The sequence below is a fragment of the Lytechinus pictus genome, chromosome 2 (genome assembly GCF_037042905.1).
Source record: "Lytechinus pictus isolate F3 Inbred chromosome 2, Lp3.0, whole genome shotgun sequence".
Classification (NCBI taxonomy): domain Eukaryota; kingdom Metazoa; phylum Echinodermata; class Echinoidea; order Temnopleuroida; family Toxopneustidae; genus Lytechinus; species Lytechinus pictus.
In genome coordinates this window covers 14,547,986-14,570,281 of record NC_087246.1, presented here as the reverse complement: position 1 = coordinate 14,570,281, position 22,296 = coordinate 14,547,986, and the positions used below count along the sequence as shown (strand labels likewise).

At 37.0% G+C, this 22,296-nt stretch overlaps 1 protein-coding gene across 1 annotated transcript in view; it reads left to right on the top strand.

The window, feature by feature from the left end:
- The first annotated feature begins 8,368 nt into the window (after positions 1-8,368).
- LOC129284259 (telomerase-binding protein EST1A-like) overlaps positions 8,369-22,296 on the top strand; it is a 29,319-nt gene continuing 15,391 nt past the window's right edge. Inside the window, exons 1-3 of the mRNA XM_064110365.1 lie at positions 8,369-8,802; positions 17,251-20,509; positions 21,381-21,567. Of these exons, the coding sequence (XP_063966435.1) occupies positions 8,685-8,802; positions 17,251-20,509; positions 21,381-21,567 (3,564 nt within the window). The 5' untranslated portion in view covers positions 8,369-8,684. The remainder of the gene's footprint in view (positions 8,803-17,250; positions 20,510-21,380; positions 21,568-22,296) is intronic.

The following is a 22,296-nucleotide window of genomic DNA, read 5'->3' as shown; positions in this document are numbered from 1 at the left end:
CTTGGTGACTTTGATATTGATCTATTGGCTCGGTGTAAAAATGGCAGAGGTAAAAATGGCAGAGGTAAAAATGGCAAAGGTAAAAATGGCAGAGGTAAAAATGGCAAAGGTAAAAATGGCAGAGGTAAAAATGGCAGAGGTAAAAATGGCAGAGGTAAAAATGGCAAAGGTAAAAATGGCAGAGGTAAAAATGGCAGTGGTAAAAATGGCAGAGGTAAAAATGGCAAAGGTAAAAATGGCAAAGGTAAAAATGGCAGAGGTAAAAATGGCAGAGGTAAAAATGGCAGAGGTAAAAATGACAAAGGTAAAAATGGCAGAGGTAAAAATGGCAAAGGTAAAAATGGCAGAGGTAAAAATGGCAGAGGTAAAACTGGCAGAGGTAAAGATCATGATATGCGACATCAACAAGGAAAAAAACAGAACCTTTTCGGTTAATATCAGTCATAGTTATTGAACTTGAATGGACTCCTCTCGACGAAAGGAGTATCATGAACTGATTAGATATTATATGGATTTTTCTTTCATCATTTTAGGTCTATACTTTATCGTTGATATGATCAAACTCAAACTATTTCATGCCAAAATAATTTCAATTAGTGATTGGTGAAAGTATTTATCTTGGCCAGTTCGTATAGTAGAACAGCACTTCATCCCATACATAACAAACACATTTTAATGTAAAGACCAATTAATGTGCGCTAATAGACAAGTTGGGGATTTCTTTGAACCACTGGCATAACTTGGATAACAGAAAAATAACAAAACGTTCTGCAATAAAAGCAATTTTTCATATTTCAACATCATAATGGATCCGAATAGATATTGATATGATACGTATATAGTTTAATGTAAATGATATAATAATAGCAACTAGTGTTCAGTTTTTCAGAGCAATACCTCATTGCACCTAGTCCAAGTGGATGTCAGGTTCCTAACCTAGTTTCTATGGTAACGGTTACCGCATTAATTTTGAAATGTGTAGCGAATCAGGGATTTGAATTTTTAGGTGTTTCTTAGGTACCATTCTATTCAATTCATTTATTTTCTCTTTCAATCGTTTTACATTTACAATGATAGTTCAATACACATATTTACAAAATATAACATTTATATCATTTTTTATAATACAATAATACCATAAAATCGAAAGGGAAGGAGACCAACTAAAAAGCAGAGCTTGTAGGGTGAAGGCCCCCTTTTATATGTAAATTTTATGAATAAAAAATAAGATAAAATAAAGAAATAAACAATATATATATATATATATATATATATATATATATATAAAATGAATAAAAAATAAACAAATAAAAATAAAAATAAATAAATAATAATAAAAATAAATGATTCAGTATATACACTGTATACAAAAATCATAAAACGATTAAACATATATACAAAGAGAAATTAATAGACACATTTACATATTAAGTTCTGAATTACATTACTTTGGGAAAAATCGACCTGTTTTGAAGGGGAAATTCACCCTGACAAATGGTTTACTGTAAAATTAGCAGAAAAATATATTGGTGAAAGTTTGCGGTAAGCCCATCAAAGATTAAGATAGTTATTAGAAGTTTGAGTTTTTATGATCTGTGACGTCATATACTAGCAGCTGCCCCGTATTTAATGCACCAAAATGTATACTTTTCAATATTTTAATCAGTGGTTCATGATTGCTAAAAAAAATCTTTCAGGTGCGGATGTGAAATGATTTGTATGTTACAATAAAAGCCATTTTCATTTTTTTTTAGAAATTGACATTTCATTGATATTTTTTATTACACCATATGCGGGAAAAACTGCTCGCAAATGACGTCACCGTTAAAATGTAAAATTCTAACAGCTTTTTAAATCTTTGATGGATTCCCTACTAAAACCCCCACCAGTATCATTTTAATTATTTTCTGCTATTTCTACAATAATCTTTATATCAGTGTGAATTTCCCCTATAATGAATGAAGTATAATACTTGGGATCCAAAGTGTGCTTCAAATTTGAATATTAGAAGAGCGATTTGACATGAGAAGACCGTGCATGTAAGTCCAGGAAAAAATAAGAAATACCAACTCAAGTGTTATCAATTTGGTGCAGAAGATCTACAGCATCATTTGAAAATGTTACCCTTTCCAGTAGTCAAACATTATAATTCAAAATTTCTTCTCAGAACCTTTCATATTTAATCTACTGTATACATGGAGGGGCTTTTGGGTTTTTTGGCATGGGGGTTTAAAACTGACCATTTATACCTCTATCATTTTTACCTTTGCCATTATTACCTGTGCCATTTTTTCCTGTGCCATTTTTACCTTTGCCATTTTTACCTCTGCCATTTTTACCTTTGCCATTTTTACCTCTGCCATTTTTACCTTTGCCATTTTTACCTTTGCCATTTTTACCTCTGCCATTTTTACCTCTGCCATTTTTACCTCTGCCATTTTTACCTTTGCCATTTTTACCTCTGCCATTTTTACCCGGCACCGATCTATTAAATAAAGGTTTCGTCTTCTCAACATGTTAATAAGTTCTTAGACATAGTTAGATGACAAATTTCTCATTTCCATTGATTCATTATCCCACTCGTGTAAGTTCACATTCGGCAGCATTAATTGACAACATTTTTACAAATGATTTAATATTGAACTGTCGAGTGGAGTAATACTAGATGACATTGGTGACCATCTTCCTATATTCTGTATAATCTGATTTTTAAGGGTAAGAAAAATTATATTTTGAAAAGGACGATAGATGAAGTTAGCATTAACAAGTTTTATCAATGTGTAGAGCAAATATCCTGGAACTTAGTTGAGAAAGACCCGAATCTTGCTTACAATTCATAAATAGATAAATTTATAGAAATATACAATAAATGCTTTCCTTTTCATAAAGTACGTGTTAAATTTTTTTTTCTAAACCATGGATTGACAAAGAGTTGATTAAAAAGATAAAGAAAAAATGGAAAGCCTATAGAAAATACTTAAAGAATTGAACTGATTATAGAAAAAAGTTTATAAGGAATATAGGAAAATGGCCACAAATGAAATGAAAAGAAAAAATATGCTTACTACAAAAATAAATTAAACAGTAACAAGAATAATATAAAGGTGACATGGAAAATTGTAAATCAAGCTCCCGGATCTCGATTTAGTAAAAAATATTCCAATATATCAATCTTAAATGTTAACAACTCAGTTATAGGCCTAACTGATAAAGCTGATATGTATGATATTTTTAATAACTAAACCCCTCAAAAAAGGTTTTGAAATCTGAGATTGGCCATTAATTTCTCCCAACTTCCAATTTTACACAATGCATCTTTGATATCATTCAAAAGATCATTTAATTCTCTTTAAAATTATACCATGCTTGTTATGATCGTGCAATCACGACCGAAAGAGCAGGATTCAAAAGTGTTGGATGAGGTCTGAATTGAAAAGCTGCAAAACGAGCAGAAATACTAATGATGGGTCAATACAGAACAAACAATAGAGATGAAAATCCATATTCAAATCAAGCCCCTATATGTTTTGTTGTGGTTTATGTAGTGATGGTTCTGTCTTCTGTGAGATAACATGGTTTGAGCCGTAGTTTGAAATACCCATACATGTTATGATGTTTGTTTGTTTGTTATTTGCTTGATTATGCAGAGGCAGGGGCGGAAATCTCTCCCAAAAGGTAGGGGGGGGGACAAGGGGCTGGAAAATTTGACAAGCAAAAAAAAAAGGTTTTCACCCCAAATTGTAGGTCATTTCGAAGAAAATAAATTTGACAAGCAAAAAAAAAAAAAAAAAAAAAAAGTTGTCATCCCAAAAGTAAGGTCATCTTTATTCGATTTTGAATGATGAATTTCTTACCATCATAATAGACCACAAATAGTATAGGGGGACATTTATTATTGTGTCTCCCCCCCTACTATTTTGAGTAGGGGGGACACGTCTCCTCTGGGATTTCTGCCCATGTGCAGAGGTGTGTTTGATTCCATAATGTTGATGTTAAAGTGCATGAAAGCAAACGAAACCACTGAGAAACCCTCTCTACACCACGGAAAAAAAGAACAGCGACTTTTATGTGTCATGCGGCAACTTTTGAATGTTGACCTTACCCCACATTTCAAGGCACTGCACCTCCATGTGAACCATAATCGAATCATGTAGGGTATCATTTTAAAGAAAATTAAATGATCTATTCATTAGTATCAATTACACATTAATATTCACTTAAATCGAGGAGGGATTATCGATCAAAGTCAGATTTCCAAACTTTTTTTTTAGTTTATTTTGTTGATATCGGTTATAATCTTACTATAATACTGAACATTATTCTGGTAATTATCAACAGCCAGACTTTTCATGGAATATCCGTTCTGCTCATTTTACTCCAATAACTTGTAATGAAATTTAAAATATGATATCTTTCTTTTTGAAACGGAACGAGTGCAGGGTATGATGAAATTGATGTTAATGTCGTTGGAAATAATTCCAATAATTTGTTCACCTCTTTGTTCTATTTTTAATTTGTCTCTTTCCAGATAAGTGATAGGTGAGAGTGTAAATGAATTGAATTGAATAGAAAAGATGATCAGATGGCAAGATCTTGATTCGAATCTCATCATGTCTACATCTTATAGAAGAGATCAGGGGCCGCGGAACGGTTTTCAGAATGGGGGAGGGGGGGGGGGGCTGACCATGCAAAAACTCACAATCCTATGGTCACTTTTACGTTTTTGTACACGGTTTTGAAAAAAAGTGGGGGGTGCTGAAGCCCCCAAGCCCCCCTCTTGCAAGATCTTGGATCTCGTATTATCTACATGCATCTTTTAGAAGAGATGATCAGATGGCAAGATCTTGGATCTCGTCATTACGATCTACATAAGAAGAGATGATCAGATGGCAAGATCTTGGATCCTAGATATTGCCATCTGATTATCAGGGGCGTAACAGGGATCGGTTGGCCGGGGGCGCAGGAGCCAAGAATTTCCCGGTCATATCATGACCCCTATATCATGGTATGAACAGGATTTTTTGTGATTGTGACTTGGGGGCACATCATGGCGCGCGCAGCAAAAAGTTGTTTAATGTAAGTCCCTAGCGAGCGAAGCGAGCAAGAAAAAATCACCTTTTCATGAGAATCTAACTTTGAGATTGACTTTGACAGCATGGTATTCAGAAAATAACATCTTACATCTTCATTTCCTTTTCTTTCATCTTTTCTTATTCATTCTCGGTTGTAGAGCTTAGGGGGTCAGTGCTATGCAGATCGGGTCCGGGGCAATGGCGGCACCAGGATTTGTAACCTAGGGGGAGGAAAAAACATTGGGGGGAATTAACACTCAAATATTTTGCCTATTTCTCAAAATTGAAGGAGTAGCGCGAGCTATTTTTTTTAATGTACGACTTGAAAGGGACCTTAAGGATTAGCTGCTTGCATTGGGTCATGAAGATGATATCTCACCAAATAAATAATACGAGCGCGAAGCGCGAGCTTAAAATATTTAATATCCTGAGATGATGACTGGACGTTCTAAGCACTTTTTGTAATCATGAAATGGATGGCTATCATAATTATTAAACAATTGATGCGAGCGCGCAGCGCGAGCTGAAAATGTTTCATTTATGAAAATTATGAATAATGAAAACTCTTATCGCGAGAAGCGTATTGACTTGAACATTGGATGTTTAAGCCCCATGTGAACAATTAATTTACTCATCTCAGTCAACAGTTACTGCGAGCGCGTAGCGCGAGCGACATCATGAATTTTATATAGGGCCCAATTAATGACCTGAAATATTTATGAGAGTGACAAAAATTGTTGGGAGCTAACAGTGAAGGGATTAGAAAATGTTCAAAATTTAAAGAATGAAGCAGCTGTTTTGAAGCAGTGAAGCAATTTAGTAGGATGCTTTTGACAACATTTACTACCCGCGGTATACATTTTGTTAAAAATTTCGCCGGGGGGGGGGGGGGAACTCACTCCCCCGTGCCTCCCCCCTAGGTGCCGTCACTGATATATATCACGAGGTTCCATGAAGAACCTCGTAATATTTTTAAACATTGCATGCAGTTGGCCACTTTTTTATCAAATCGCAGGTACATACACAGGTCATATGAACTTCAACGCAGTTGCGGATAATAAATGAAATATTTTGAGGCAACACAACATAGCAAATGTGGAAAAAATTTGTAACAGTCGCCAGCGAGCGAAGCGATCGAGCCAGAAATATTTGGCCTTTTAAAATGATTTTTTTTAAATTGAAATCTAATTATGTGATAGCAGCTTTGGAAATTTAGCTAATGTAAACATTAAAAGGCTTTTTACGGTAAATCTAGCCAGCGTAAAACCTTACTAATAGTTCAGAACATAATATGGGGGGATATATAACTAGGCCCTGGCTAACTCTTGGATAAGGATTTTTTTGTCCTGATTGGGACCATTATTGCATATTAAATTTATCAAGCTTATAACAGACGCCATCCACCTTTTTTCCCGTTCTTTAGCCTATATTTTTTCAATCCTCAGCAGCCCGGTCGTGTTCTGAGTTATGCTGATTTTCCAATTTAGCTTTTGGCTCTATATACCTTCATATCCCGTTTCTTTTTGCCTCCTTCTCCCATCTTCCCGCCATTCTTGCGCGTACGTGCCATTGAATCATATCTTTTGACTTTCTCTTGCTATAATCATGCTAATGTATTAGTATTTCAGGATATTTTTGTACTTCCTCACATGTTGCATGTTCTTTCTTTCCTTTTCCTCTTCTAAATATAGCCCAAACTAGGCCTTGAAGTAAGCCAAGGCCTACACATCAGTGTGTATAAAAAAACGGGACAGTTTTGAAAAGTCTATAAAAAAATTGTTTCAAATTATTATATCGATATTTTGATGTTAATAGATGCTCTGAGATCTTATCTTTGAAATGCCATTTAAAAAAATAAATTTTGTTCATGCTTGAGCGAACACGGGAAGTTTTTGTCAGGGGTTCAAAAAGAGGCTTGCGCCAACATGGCAGAAATGAGAAATTTGATGATTAGACTTTTGGCTAATCAGCAGACTTCCTCTTAATCTTTTCATTATCTTTGCCATACTTTTCGAATTATCCTGTCAAATTTCATTTACAAATTTATTAATTTACCTGAATTATTTTGTTTTTCATTTAAACTTCTTTACCTTTGAATTTTCATTCATAAGTAAGAAAAGAAGACTTTTTGTCAACCCAAGTAAGAAGATTTGCATTTTTAATTGGGAGAATTTATAATTATTCAAATCCTTTTATTACTGGCATGTGAAACAAATTATGTTATGGTACCTATAAAAGACATGAATCCTATTTTCAAGGGGTTATTGAATCGGCTTCATCAATTAATTAATTAATTATGTGCTTGACAGGACAAACAGGAAAGGATTCATGTCTTTCAATGGCAATGGTGTATTGAGTCAATTTCGAAGGAGCAATATATGGCAGATCGGGTGAAATGTATTAAAAGGTTGTGAAGCGAGCAAGCAAACATTTCCACTTTTCTATTAAAATATCAAATTTTGTGATTTTGACATAATATTCAGTAAATGATATCATATATTTCAATTTCTATGTTTTCTGTTAGTTTCCTTTCCACTTTTTTTTCTTGGGCATGATTCATTTGGGGGGGGGGATAACCCTGAGCCCCCATCCATCAGTATGCCACTGGACAAAGGCATCATAACCTTTGTAGCACACAATGAAAGGAATTTGGAGAAAAAAAAACACGCTCTCCCATACTTCGGTTTTAAAAAAATTGTTCTTGCCGAAAGAAAGAATATTTAAAGCTAAAAGAGAATATATTAGGAACAACAACAGATCTATTAAAGCAAATAAGAAGATTTGGAAATGAATTTTGACCGCATAATTCGAAAATTATGGCACAGATAATGAAAAGGTTAAGAGGAGGTCTTCATGCTGATTAGCAATTAAGAAGTCCGACCATCATGTTTATAATTTTATGCCATTTTGGCGCATTGGCAAGTCTCCTTTTTAGTTAATCCCAGACAAAAACATTCAGTGTTCGCTCAAGCATGAACGGAACTAAATTATTTTAATGACATTTGAAGGATAAGACTTCAGAGCACCTATTGACACCAAAATATAGAGATCATAATTTGAAACACAAATTTTATAGACTTTTCAAATATGTCCCGTTTTTTTGAATACGCACTCTCTCTCGTTTCAGTTCGATGTTCGGAGATCGGCGGGTATCACTGCAAAAGTTGAGTCAATGAGTCCGGTAAATGTCAAGTCCAGGGGAACAGGCAGGTTACTGAGAGTTGACAGATTTAAGGGACAAGAAAGGGACAAGAAAGGACATGCAACTGCAATATGAAGTGCAGGGTATAGCTTTTATAGGATCAAGGCATTTAGAGGGTGAGGGAGGGAAGCATCATGGCTGCTGTGAGCCCGCTGTGAGTTGGCCGAGTTGGCAGGGACTGCTGGCATTGAAGGAGGTTGCTGAGGAGGGAAAATCCTTTAGGAGATTCCTTATCTTGTCCAAGAGAGTGTTGCGTAGGTGGAGGGTACATGGGCATTTGGCAAGGATATGCTCTGTAGTGTCCTCTTCAAGTTTGCACAGGGCACAAGTTGTATATAGGGCCTTGAAGTACGCCAGAAAGTAAGCACTCCCGCGCCCTCTATCGTTCAACTTCACCGCGAAATGCGAAAATGGCGACGACGGGCAAAGTCAAAGACAAAAAAGTAGAAGTTGTCAAAGTTACACATGATCAGCTGAAAAGAAGGGTGGAAACTCTGAAGAAAGATGCAAGTCATGAAAGGCGCGATGGTGAGATAAACTTACTGGCCCAACTTAATTTTACTCTTTAAGTAATTTCAAAGATATTAGATTGAATTTATGTTGATTATGTTTGCATTCGCGCGTCGCACGACCATATTCACTTCACTCCCTCCGGTAGAGTGGGTGCTTCGCTGCCTGCACTGCAGCGTCGGCGGCGCCGCCGAAGCACACAAAGCCTTCGGCTTCGGTATGTTCGGCAGCGCCCCCGACGTAACTAGATCTATCATTCTATTTCTATGACTAAGTTAGATCTCTGTTAGATATGATTATATCCCTTACTGAAAATTTGTTGTTATTTGAATTAATTGGTCATGATGGTCGAGAGTAGTGCTGCAAGCAAGTCAGGCAGTAGAGGCGCACGGCCAATAATATTATTGGAGACTGTCTCCAATGTGGGAGATTATCTCCAAAGGCAAAGAGTCCAATAAGGCAATATCAGAGACTTTTGTAAAGAATTTGGGTATCCAATTTCAGAGACAGTCTCCAGTTTTGGAGTCCAATTTCCTTTGTTTACATTTGCTGCAAAAGGATTACCTTGGCGGCAAATAAAAATGTGATAAGCAGATTCCTTTCACCGTCTACTTTAAAAATTCACCGTCTACTTTTATTTTGATAAGGAATTTTGTTGTCAATCACACACAAACCAAATGGGCTTCTGACCTCGGTGAGACAAAATTTTGGGTGGAAAAAATCATACTTTTGTTGGTGTTGTTTCTTTTGTCCTTTTGCAAAGCAAGTCTCCAATGTGGGAGATTGTCTCCCCTATTGGAGAGAGTCTCCCATATTGGCCGTGCGCCTCTACTGTCAGGCGGCATGTTCGGGTTCGGTTCGGCAATTTTTTTCTTAACTTTTTATTAGTCTTGACTTTGGAAGTTTGGCAAAGGTCATTTGGACTCGGTTCGGACTTCGGGCATGTCGGGGTTCGGCAATAATTGCCAAATGAATTTTTTAACTTATTAAAATAAAGAATCGCCGACCCTCAGAAAAATTATCACAGCAAAGATCTATCAAGTATCATATAGTTTTAGTCTATTTATAATAAATTTTGTTTCTACAAAGAATGGTCAGTACTCAGTAGAGGCCACTCATTCAATGTCACAATGAACAAGGTTATGATGGTAGAGGCGCTGGTCAGAAAATTGGGATTGTCCCAGTTTACAGGGACTGTCTCAGTTTTCAAAGATTTCTCCACACAAGAAATCTAGGAAAGTTCATTCACCTGCCAAGTGCCGATATCAATTGAGTGCTAGTCAATGTAAACGTATCAGGTTTCATAACAAGCAAGCCTTGAAATAAGCAGCTGCAGACCAGGGGCAATTTTTTTAAAAAATTGCCCCCGGCTCACGGGCTTTTTACAGGAACCGGGGGCAATTAAAAAATATATATATAACGGTGAACCACACCACAAATGTGTTTATAGTATGCGCAGCTCCTGCAATTTTTTAATTAGTACATAAATAGCATGCTAAGTATTAGGCTTATTCAAACGTATTTAAGAAATCAGATTTAAATGTTTAAGTGTGTTTTGACACCCTCACTCCACATCCCCTTTACAACCACACATACATGTACATGGGCTTATTTATTTTTCATCTTTAATGAACCACAAACAATTAATCCCCCCCAAAAAAAAAAAAATCTAAATAAATGAATAAAATAAAAATATAAAAAAGGGAGAGAGATGGAGAAAGAGAGAATTCAGATCAAATAATAATAAATTTAGAAAAAAAAGAATCACGGGTGTGGGTGAGTGTATGTGTGTGATTGTGACTGTGAGGTGCATTTGGATTGCATATAAATTATGTTAAAGAAATGAAGAAATGAAATCAATATCTAACTCAGTCTATTCAAATTCCAGCACATAGCCACAGGCTATGTACATGTATTGTAGGTTCATGTACCTTAAGTTTTTCACAAGTTATTTGAAAATGCAGATCTCCACAGAAAATGCCTTTCATTCTGGGAGAGTCTAAATTCGGTGAAAATGTATTCATTAATAACTTAAATAATCATCACAATGAAGAAATCATTAAGTTTTTTGACAGTTTTCAAAAATTAATATGAAATCTAAACTCTATTTGAAACGGAAAATCACCATCACTTAGGCCATTACTGATAGAATTCTCACCCAGAGCTCTGGCAGAGAACATGAGCTCAAAATGGCTAGCTAACACCACACTCAAGTGCACGGCGTCCTCCTATTTTTTTTTAGATGGAGCCGTGTTTGATGATTTATTGTCTGATATTTACCCCTCTCCAAGAAAGAAATTAAAAAGCTATAATTCACAACTATAAGCTAAGTGATTTTGGATTATTAAGGCTCCGTTTTGACAAGCAAAGTCGGCGACTGTGAGGATAAAAGAGTCGCACATCGTATGTGCTGTGAACAGGGATTTATCTCCTGTGCAATTCGAATTACTATATCGCAGAATTGTGATATCCCAACTGGAAATGTGTGTATTAGTAATTGCACATGGTGAAGTATGGAAAAACTGTTACCGCTACCGGAAGCACGCGCGCACATGTATTACAGAATAAAAAGACGGACGTAGCTCACTTTTTATGGTACAGAAAAAAAGACGCACTTGGCAATTTGAAACTGTGCTTATCGTAAATTGAAAGTTACTTGATTTTGGCTTTTCAGATATTTAAATTACATGTATGATATGGCTTCACTGCTCACTCACTGCGGGCGCAATTACCTGGAAAATATTTGCGCCCAGTCGTCAAAATTTTGATGATTTTGGGGCTTTATGGGCGCAATTGATGGCTTTATGAGCGCGAATTTGCGCTCAGCGCCCGCTTATTTCAAGGCTTGATAACAAGATTATTGGAAGACGGCAAGTCATGAAAAATAGACGGTGAACTGGGGGAATTGAGGTCACTCAATCTATTTTTAGCACTCTCAATCCCCGTAATTACTGTCGATGTCCCGCAGGGGTAAGTGAAAAAAAACTCCCCATTAACAAGGACAATCTCAATTTATCAAGACATGATTTGTCCTGGTTTATGAGGATATCCTTGTTTTCTGGGACAATCCCAATATTTGGACCAGCGCCTCTATCTACTGATGGTCATACATGTAGGTCTAGATCTAAAAATTGTTGCATAACTTTTATTTATTTTAATCTTTTAAACAAAAATAAGAGTCATTTCTACTTTCATTTTTAAATTGAATCAAAAAATAACCAAAGAAAAAAATATTGATAACGAGTCGAGAGAGTGAGGACAGAAACAGAATTACAAAGAACAGAATATATTTTTTTTCATGATTATTCCATGTAGATATGATCATCAATACATGCCGCCGTGCAAGGTAAAATCAAGGCATGACGCATGCAACTCTCTCTATGAGCTGATACTTCCACAGAATTTGGAGATTCCTGGAGTCTAGATAAAACACTGTCATGCGATTGCACAAAATACATGATTTTTACGAAATTTTAAATCTCGATAATTTGTTCCATTTCACTTACCGATCAATATGAAGTCCATTTAGTGACTTACTTGAGCACTCTGTTCCTCATCTTCTTTTGCTCTTGACGTCGCTGCCTGTAGATCCGCGACAACATCAATTTTTGGCCTAAAGAGGGCGCGCGATTTGTATTCATATCAAAGACATGACAAGGGAAAGACTAGGCACCTAATCTATTTTACACGCAAATCGACGCAAAGCATCACGTGAATCAATTACTTTAAAAAGATAAAATGTCAGTCCATTCCACAGTGGTAAATTGTCCATAGACTGGGTACAACGGATAGACCGCCTCCGCTCAGACCGCTGATTGGTCAATCGCGCAGATCACGTCATGACTGTGTGGTCGCCAAAATAATTCCTTCGGACTGCGTGCGAAAGTATTTATAGCGATAACGATATCCGGTCACATTGTCTACGCGGGAAATGGTCTTGGTTCGTGATCGGATCGCTCCAGTATCGATAACAAATTATCGAGACTCGGCAATGCAATTTCATGCATATTCACGCGACGAAACCGGGAAATCAATTGACTTTGTGCACGTTGCGATAGACTCTACAAACTCCAACGAACACGATGCCATATCGACGTTAATTCATAAGATTTTGACGGAAAAGCAAGAAGTATTCAAAATTTGCTTACCTGTGCGGCATCGGTGAGACAATAGATCCTCCGAGAATACCTTTCATAATTCATATAAAATATAGGAAAGTAAAATTCTAGGTCGATTTTGGTACAAGGTGATAGAGAATTGCACACTATTGGTGGAATACTGTGTGGGCAATAGAAGGCTTGCACTGCGCATGCTTAATATATTTTAATTCATACATGTAAATTGGATCTCGGCAGTGGCTGGATGACGTCATGTAATAAGCAAAATGTACATGTACACGCCCGCTAGCGTTGAACGCTCCGTTCTATACAATTTGCCACTACATTCTTGGTCCCGAAAGATCGATGCTACGTGACTTCAAACATATTTTAAACACGAAAATGAGTACATGGGACTCTACTGTATATTTTAGTGTTATGAAATCACTGGGTGTTGATCTTCAGAACCAAGACGGAACTGATAATTTATCATTTCATTTTCAGTAATTGACCAGATTAAACCACTTTTTAGAAAATATTGACAATGGAAAAACATTTCAAATTTGGAATAAGAATTTTACCAGTAAAATAGCAACTGAGAGCAGGTTGTTTGGACTTCCTGTTTCAACTTTCCTTATCAGCCATTTCCGGAACGCGATTTGGGAACATGCGTTGATTTGCTTTGAATATTTATCTTTTCTGTTTTTTCTACCCTCATTCCTTCATCTCTTATTTTTTATCTTTTATATTAACATGGAAATTTCAGAAGGTGAAATATATATACTTTACCATTACTTTGTCAGTCACAAGGAATGAATTTATGTCGTGTCTTTTTCTTTTATTAAATACAAAAAAATTACATGTACATGTACGTCCGATTACAATCACGATCGATTACAGCAATACGTAATTCAACTACACTTTTTAATTGAGTTTAGCTTAAAATGTCCCCACATTTTATGAAGAAAAAAATAAATTAATGTTTATAAAAAAATTTGAAACTGATAAAAATTCAATCAAAGATGAGACCAAAGCTTGTCATACTTTGTCATTTACGAGGAATGAATTCATGTCTTGTCCTTTTTCTTTTTTAAATACAAAACAATTAGGTCCGATTATGATCACGATCGATTACAGCAATACGTAATTCAACCACAATTTTATACCAAGTTTAGCTTCAAATGCCCCCTCATTTCATGAAGAAAAAATATATTCATGTTAAAAAAAAGTCTGAAGTTGATAACAGTTCAATCAAAGACGAGATGGGAGCTTTCATAGTGGATTTTGAAAATATTTTATGTAGAATTCTTATTGTGCACAATTTCTAACCAATAAAAATGTTTTTAATTTTATATTTAAATCTATGTAGTTCCCGCTTTATTCATATTATTTGGTAAAATTAATGTGCTTATTTTTTTTTTACCGAACCACTGAACCAGGCCTTTGCGTTCGGTCAGGTTCGGAAGTGCCAAGTTCGGCGAACTTCGGTTCGGCAGTTTGGCTACAGCACTAGTCGAGAGCCCTTGGGGCTTAATGCTTCTCGTGAATCATAAATTCATTGGAGATCATTCCAAATAGTTTGTGACGTCAGACCCTACTCCATAGTGTCAGAGTAGAATACATGTAGTTTCTTTTTACTATTTTGCGTCCGACTGAAAACCAAGCAATCACCCTGGCACAGCGCACGACGGACTGCCTCCACTGGGCAAGTCTAGTGATGCAACGGTGCAGACGCTTTATCAGGGGTCCGCTGAGCGCAGCGCAATCAACACAGGTAAAAATGCAATGCTAGCTGAATTACAAACTCTCTGATAATTATATGTCGGTGCATGGAGATGGGCCAATTAGGACTAGATTACCAATATTTTTCGTTCAAACTTTCGTAAAGAAGGGATATAAAACAAATATACCGGGTGTTTCTCTTGTAAGTGTAGTTAAAATATTTTATCCTCAGTTGGCTGGGAACCAACCTCGGATGAAAATATTTCCACTATATACTTTCTCAAACCCGGTATAGGGGAGACCAGGGTTAGTTGGAACATTTTTGACAAAAATGGCTGTAATATCCAAATAGATTTTATTCGAGAAACAATCAATATATCAGCTTGAAGCATATATCTAAGGGCTTCGAATGTACCCCATAAAATTAATAACTCTATTATGGTTAGTGAAAAAATCCACCCTGAACAAGACTATCGCAAACGTTCCAACTTATCCCAATACGGGGTAAGTTGGAACATGGTATGGTCAATTAAGAATTACATGTATACTAAAACTACTTAAAACTGTAATATTACATGGTTTTAGCCTATTTGCTATATTTCTTTCAAGTTCAAAGTATTTGAAATTTGTTTGGATTTGTTGAACTTTATGTTTTCTATTATACAGCCACTCACGCAAGCAGACTGTGTAGTAGAATTCCGCATATTTGGGTGCGTTCGATTTTACATGCAATTAAGTGTACTATCAGCAATTTCATGTACTTCTTCATCAAATTTACAAGGCAAAAATTAATTGTTTTTATTTTTTTCATTAATTAATTATGCAAATAAGCGTATGAAATTTGCCCTAAATTTTTTTTATTTTTTATGTTTTTGCCTTAACTCTATTTATTAAGCTAGTAGAATGCTAATTTTGGGTGAGAGTATCAATTTTCACATTTATAACAAATATCCACCAATTTGCGCGTAATTTGCGCGTACAAAATGTTGCGTAATTTCGAAACCGCGCACACAGGCATCGCAAATTTGGTCTCAAATGATGCACAAGACGTGAAAGTAAAAATTCTGCAAGCAGTGTAGTCAAAAAATTTTGCGCGACGGCATAGTGACCAAGGGGGGCTCAAAATGACCCCCCCAGTTTGATAACCTTGGGTTAATATTGCATTAGGGGCCTACAATAGGCCTTAAATGCACACTCAGACCTAACTGATAAACAAAACAAGCATGGTATACAATACATGTTTAGAAGAGTGTGAAATACTTTATATATTCTTATTCATTATTATGTTTGGGGTAAGTTGGAACATGTTCCAACTAGCCCCTTCAATTGTGTTCCAACTAACCCCGGAGGCCCATTTGACGTTTATAAGCTTACAGCACAAAAAAGGGACTTCACCATGGCATATTAATAACCTCATTTTGTAGCTTGGTACCAGTGTCTATCATACCCCCAAACTGGCCAACTTGATCTATAAACTTCTCTGAAATAATAAAACATTTCTGAAAGAGAAAAAAATTACTCAGAAGGTCAAAAAACAAAAATTCCTTTCTAACTTCACCAGGCTTGTTGCACATGTGTTGTCTGTAATATGGTGGATGGCTGTTGATAATGACAATAAATTGAGGGCAGTATTGCAGAAATTTATTTAAAGACGTTAAAGAAAATTACAATGTTTCAACTTACCCCGTGTTCCAACTAACCCCGGTCTCCCGTACTCTCAATACCTTTAGAATCCAATGTCATACTCGATAATGAGAACAACACCCCACACATCTGTAATCGATTCATGACATTAGATTCTAAAGATAAGCCCCTTAATTTTGCAAAAGATAATTTGATGTACCTAACCTAAATTTGATCGGATCAGATGGTCAGCAATGGACTTAAAAATACCTTTGAAAAATTGGTGTTGGTGAAATATCGGCAATAAATATGGGCATTTTTTGTTGTTGTGGGCATTTTGGGGGTCAGGACATGTCTTAATAGTGTTTGAAGGTGCTCGAAATGTTATCTTAAGGAAAGAACTCTTTCTATCCAAAAAGAAAATGATCATGCAATTCCCGACAACGTTGGAAAGCAAAATTTAACAGAATAGTAGTCACCAACATCTCAGATTATTGCATGATATATTGAAACATGAAAATAATTGAAATAAATTTCATATATATTGAGGAATGACCCTATGTTCTTCGAAAAGAAATGCAAATGACGGCAAATAAAACAGAATAGTAGTCACCTACCTTTCAGATTAATGCACAATCTATCGTTCAGGTACCGTACTAATAATCGAGGTCACATGTTATTTCACATCAATTAACTTGCATTTTGTTTATTATTTTCAGAATACGTAGTAAAATACCTAGTTTGATATCCACAAATAATATGAAATGAATAACAACTTTTCCTGAGTCAAGGTCAAATGTCAAATGAAGTTACATGTAGCAAACTTTGCTATGTATTATCAAGTTAAATTTTTTTGTCTCTCTTTGTGAAAAAGTATTCATCGAAGTTGTTTTCAAAGATATCTCTGCTGTTATATGTAATCACGTAAATACGCAATGCAGGTGAGACTGCTAAGCATTCCACATGTTCAATAGTCGCATATTAACATCTATTAATAAGGTATTTTTTGTGTGTTTATTTGTAGATCCAAAAGAGAAAGCATCCTCACAGATGGGTGCAGCAGAAAAAGCAGAGAAACATCCTACCAAGTCACGCTCTACAAAGGCACGTAGGGAAAAGGAACAGCGAAAGCCAGATCAACAGTTATATAGGCCAGGCATGTCCCGGATAGCAAAGAATTCTTCATCGCCAGGAAGTGACTTGAATTCTAGCCGAGAGGAATCACCGACCAAACCTGTCCAGGATCCAGTTAATTTGAGTGAGATTGGATCCAAAGGGTTCCAGGTCTGCCACGTTCATGAAGAAAATCAATCCAAAGAGCCAACCCCAAAAGAAGAGGCAACGCATGTAGCTGAACCTGAACATAGCAAGAATCAAGGATACGAGAGGTCAGGGACAGAAAATGCACAAAGAGGAGGCAGGAATGGCAGTAGGAATGATAAATTTGACAGACAAGCTGAGAGTGGTGGTAGCCATGCCCATTCTGGATCAAGACCATGGGATAAACAGGAACCCTTGCATCATAGAGAACGAGGTTCACGTAGACCTTGTAGAGAGGAGTCCTCAAAGGTGTCCAGGGTTGGGAAGGCACCATCTTTACATAATGAACATGCAGATGAAGACACCTGGGAAATCAAACCAGAGGATTGGGAAGCAGAAACTACATGTAAATCTTCAGGAATCAAGGTCAATAAGGGTCAAAGTGCACCTAAACATGCGCAGAGTCGCAATAGAAACCAAAGTCACCAACAGCATGTGCTAGGTCAGAATAAGAATGAAAGCCCACCAAAACAAGTGCAAAGTCGCAATGGCAAGCAAAGACATAGTGATGACGTTAGAAATAAAGATAGAAAGCAAAATGCTGATGATGATCCTAATGTTTCAGAAAATACACCACAGGAAATAAAGAGCTTGATGGGTAGTGATTGGGATAAGGAGTTCGAGCAGCAGTACCAAGCTCAACATTCCCCTAAGAAGACAGACCCTCGTCATAAAGTTACAAAACAAAAAGAAACAGTAGAACAGCTTCCTCAGAGCAGAAGAGCTTCAGGGAAAGCTAATGCTAGACAAGACCATGGACCAAGGACAAGCAACAAAAAGGGTCACTCATATTCAGAGGTAGACTCATCACAACATGAGCCTAAGAAAGATCTTGTCAAGTCATCCAGGCAGAATTATGCTTCAGAAATACAGAAGCTACGAGCTAAGAAAGAAATGATGGAAAGAGAGAATTCAAGTCAAGAAGAATTTGAAACTGCGTCTAGTGCAAAAGATCTACAGATTACAGTTAAAACAGGGTCTGAGGTTGATGACAGATTGCGGGTGGTACAGGAAAAGCCTGCCAAAAGCTACTCTTCAGGTCAGTCTCGGCAGAGGATTGACTCAGACATTTCCAACTCCAAGAGGAATGAGAAAACTGATAAGGGACCTGTTTTGACAATGTCTGGCGAATGGGAGGAAGAAGTTGACGATCTTAACTTTCATGTTGAATCCATGGTCATTACTAATCGTAAGTTTCAAAAGAAAGAATCTGATAAACCTGGAAGATTTGAGAGACCATTTCAAGACAGGACGCATCCACATAGAGATGAAAGATGTCAAAATGAACATTATGATGACAGAGAAAGACTGTCTGAGAGACCAGATATTGAAGGAACAAGACCACCAACAAGAGATGAAAGGTCTCAAATGAAAAATCGTGATGAAGTAGGTTATGGCAGATTGGATAATAGAAGACCTCAAAATAGAAATGACAGGTTTCAAAATAAAGATTACAGTGAGAAAGACTTTGAGAGACCACACAATGATAGGCGGAGACCTCCAGACAGAGATGAAAGATATCAAACTGAATATCATGATGATAGAGCCTTACAGACACCAGATATTAAAGAAACAAGACCATCAGCAAGAGATGAGAGATCTCAAATGAAAAATCGTGAAGCAAAAGGTTATGGGAGATCAGATAATAGAAGACCATCACAAAGAAATGACCGATTTGAAGATAGAGATCACAGTGACAGAGATTATGAGACACCACGTGAGGATAGGCGAAGACTTTCAGATAGAGGTGAAAGGCAAACTATGCAACATGATTCACAAACGTTTCATTCAGGAACCTCCAATAATGAAAGAAAAGAACAAAGAAATGACAGGAATAGAGATAAGGATGAACCTTACCTGTCAGGGAATGATAGTCGATATAGGAACAGAGAGGAATCTTACAGACAAGGACACAATAAGCAATCTGTGGATTTAGGGCGATCTGGTCAGTCTGGAAGTGACAGGCAGCATAGAAATGATGAAGATTCACAAAGATCAGGAAATGGACGTCATGAAGATGGTAGAAAAGCTCCTGATAAAAGGTATGATCAAGACGGAGGTCGGCATAGTGGGGAACCACAAAGAGACCACAAAGACCAAGATGAGCGGAAGCGCTATCACTCTGGGGGGAAAAAGGACACAAGGAGACATCACATTTCTGTGTCTAGCGATGATAGTTCTGAAAGACATGGGAGAAGGAGAGGCAGCAGTGAAGCTGAGGAGTCTGGTACTAAGCATGGAGGGGGTATACTGAGGCTGCCTGGGAAGACAGAACAAGAGAAACTTAAACCTCAAGGTAATTATGCTCCTGTGTATGATCAGTACTATCATCCTCCTGAGGAACATACTGATGCACCAGTGCTTCCTGATGAATCCAAGGCCAAGCCAAAGGGACGTACTGGTGACCAAAGTCGCCTCTGGGACCCTAGTAAGCCAAATCAAAAGCCTGCTTTGCAGCAGCATCAAACGAAGCATGGGGAACTGCATTTCCAGGACCCTGAGTCAGACAAAGGAGAATCCAGGGGAGAGGGAACACCACCTGCCACCCTGCAAGAGAATTGGAATTCATACATTCCAAATTTTCCACCTGGATTTGCTGGGATGGTGCCGCCTCATTATGGGTACCCACCTCCTCCGCCAGGCTACTCAGTGCCCACTTCTTCCTGGGAAAACCAACCTGAAGGAGCCCAGACATACAAGTCTGGTAATCCTCCCCTTCCACCTTATATGATGCAGTATCCACCACCCTACGGTAGACATCCCAATCCACTACCCCCTGGGATGCCATATCCGGGATACCAAAATCCACCCCATGCTGCCATGATACAGGAGCACCTGTCTGTGAACCGGCAATCAGCTCAGAAACTCCTACGGGATGCTGCTCGTTGTGAGACAGACCTCTTCAATGCATTGAGTCATGGCATCTCAACCAGGGAGATGCTACAGCAACTCCAAGACAAGCAGTGAGTATTTTTTCTGAAATCTAGAAATGTTTCAATTTGGTTTCAATAACTATTATAACGTTTAAGAAAACCCTACATTGATATGTTATTGAAATAGTATCTCTTTCATGTCTTGAGTCCCTGCCAATCCAGTTACGATATCAAGACATGTTCCCTCAGTATTGACTTCATTGAACACAATAAACAATGAAAAATGAAATAAAAACATAGAAATCTTGCCACTTCTTGAGGTCTTGTAATCTGTTTTTTGTTTCTAATTTTGTTTTTATTTATTTATTTTTTATTTAAAGTGCGTTCTGCTGTTTTGCAGGTTCCATGACATTTGTTCCGGCAACAATTGCTCTGATGGAAAATCTGCACTTTAGGCAAAACATAAATAAACCCTAATCCGTATCTTCACTCTAACCCAAACCCTCTGAGATATGAAGACCAGAGCAAATGTCACAGGAGCATTCATTGTGTCACCATTTTGCACCACTTATTATACATGTAGAACAATGGTATTCAGTGATGCTCGGTCATAGAAACATAATGCATGTATCTTTAGAATGTTCAAAATTCATACTTTCGAATGGAATAGGTTTCATAATTACTAATTTATAATTTCTTAATCAGAATTGGGTTTCCTTTTTTGATAACCCATGTAGATGTTGACCAAATTTAGCCAACATTGTATCTTTATTCTCTCATTTGAGGTTTAGGTACATGTATTAATTTAGTCTATTATGCTATGAGGTTGGAATGCTATAGATACTTATAGAATGTTAGAATGTTCTGTAATCTGATTGGTCTGAATTGGATCACTGACATTCAGTGATTTGTACTGTAGCATTCAAATGCTATCTATGTACTGTTACTTTATCCTCAACAGGCAAGAGCTAGAACAACTCTATGAGGGCATCATTCTCTTAGATCTTGACCTGTGTAATCAGTACAATGTAGAGCAGATGCTGTGGAAGAACTGCTATTATCAGATTATAGAAGCCCTGAGGAAGGCCATACAGGAACAACCTAATGGGGACAGCTACAAAGAAGATCTTCTAGATTTTATGCATCATGTAAGTTACCGATAGATCCTGCTACTTATAAAGCTCTCCATAACTTGGCCACAAGCTATGTAACTTGTCTAATCAGTGTACGTCAGCTGCAGCCAGGGGTGGTATTCTGGAACACTGTCATAACTTTTGTCATATATTTTGTCATATCTCTCTGAGATGTGACACCGCTATGATTGTCACAAATCGGTATTCTGAACATTGTCTTTTCCCTGTCATATCTCTCTAAGTTCCCGCCCATCTTTTCGGAAGCAAACCAATCAAAATCATCGTTAGTTCCCAGTGGGAGCCCTTCTAGCCAATAGGAAGGCCCCGTGGCAGGTAGGGCGTATCCCCAATACAGTCGCTGGCATCGCGCAACTACGCGTATATTGATGCGCTTAATTACAAAGAGAGACAGGGAGCTGTGAAGGATTTTAGAAGAGAAGTAGAAAAAGAAGGAAAACAGAGAGAAAAAAGGAGGAATTAATATGTAAGGCCTAACTAAATGTAGCATGAAAAAATAATTTTGAAAATTGTCATGGATGATGAGTGAAACTAATACCACAATCTAATCTTAATAATATCATTATATGCTTGACATTCAGTCGGCAGGTTATCGAGATATTTGGTACTAAAAGATATGACAAAATTTATGACTGCTACCCCCCTGTCATAACTTTTGTCATATCTTTTGCTTATATAAAAGGATTACGTGTATTTAAAGCCGCATATTATTGGTGCGCGCTAAAG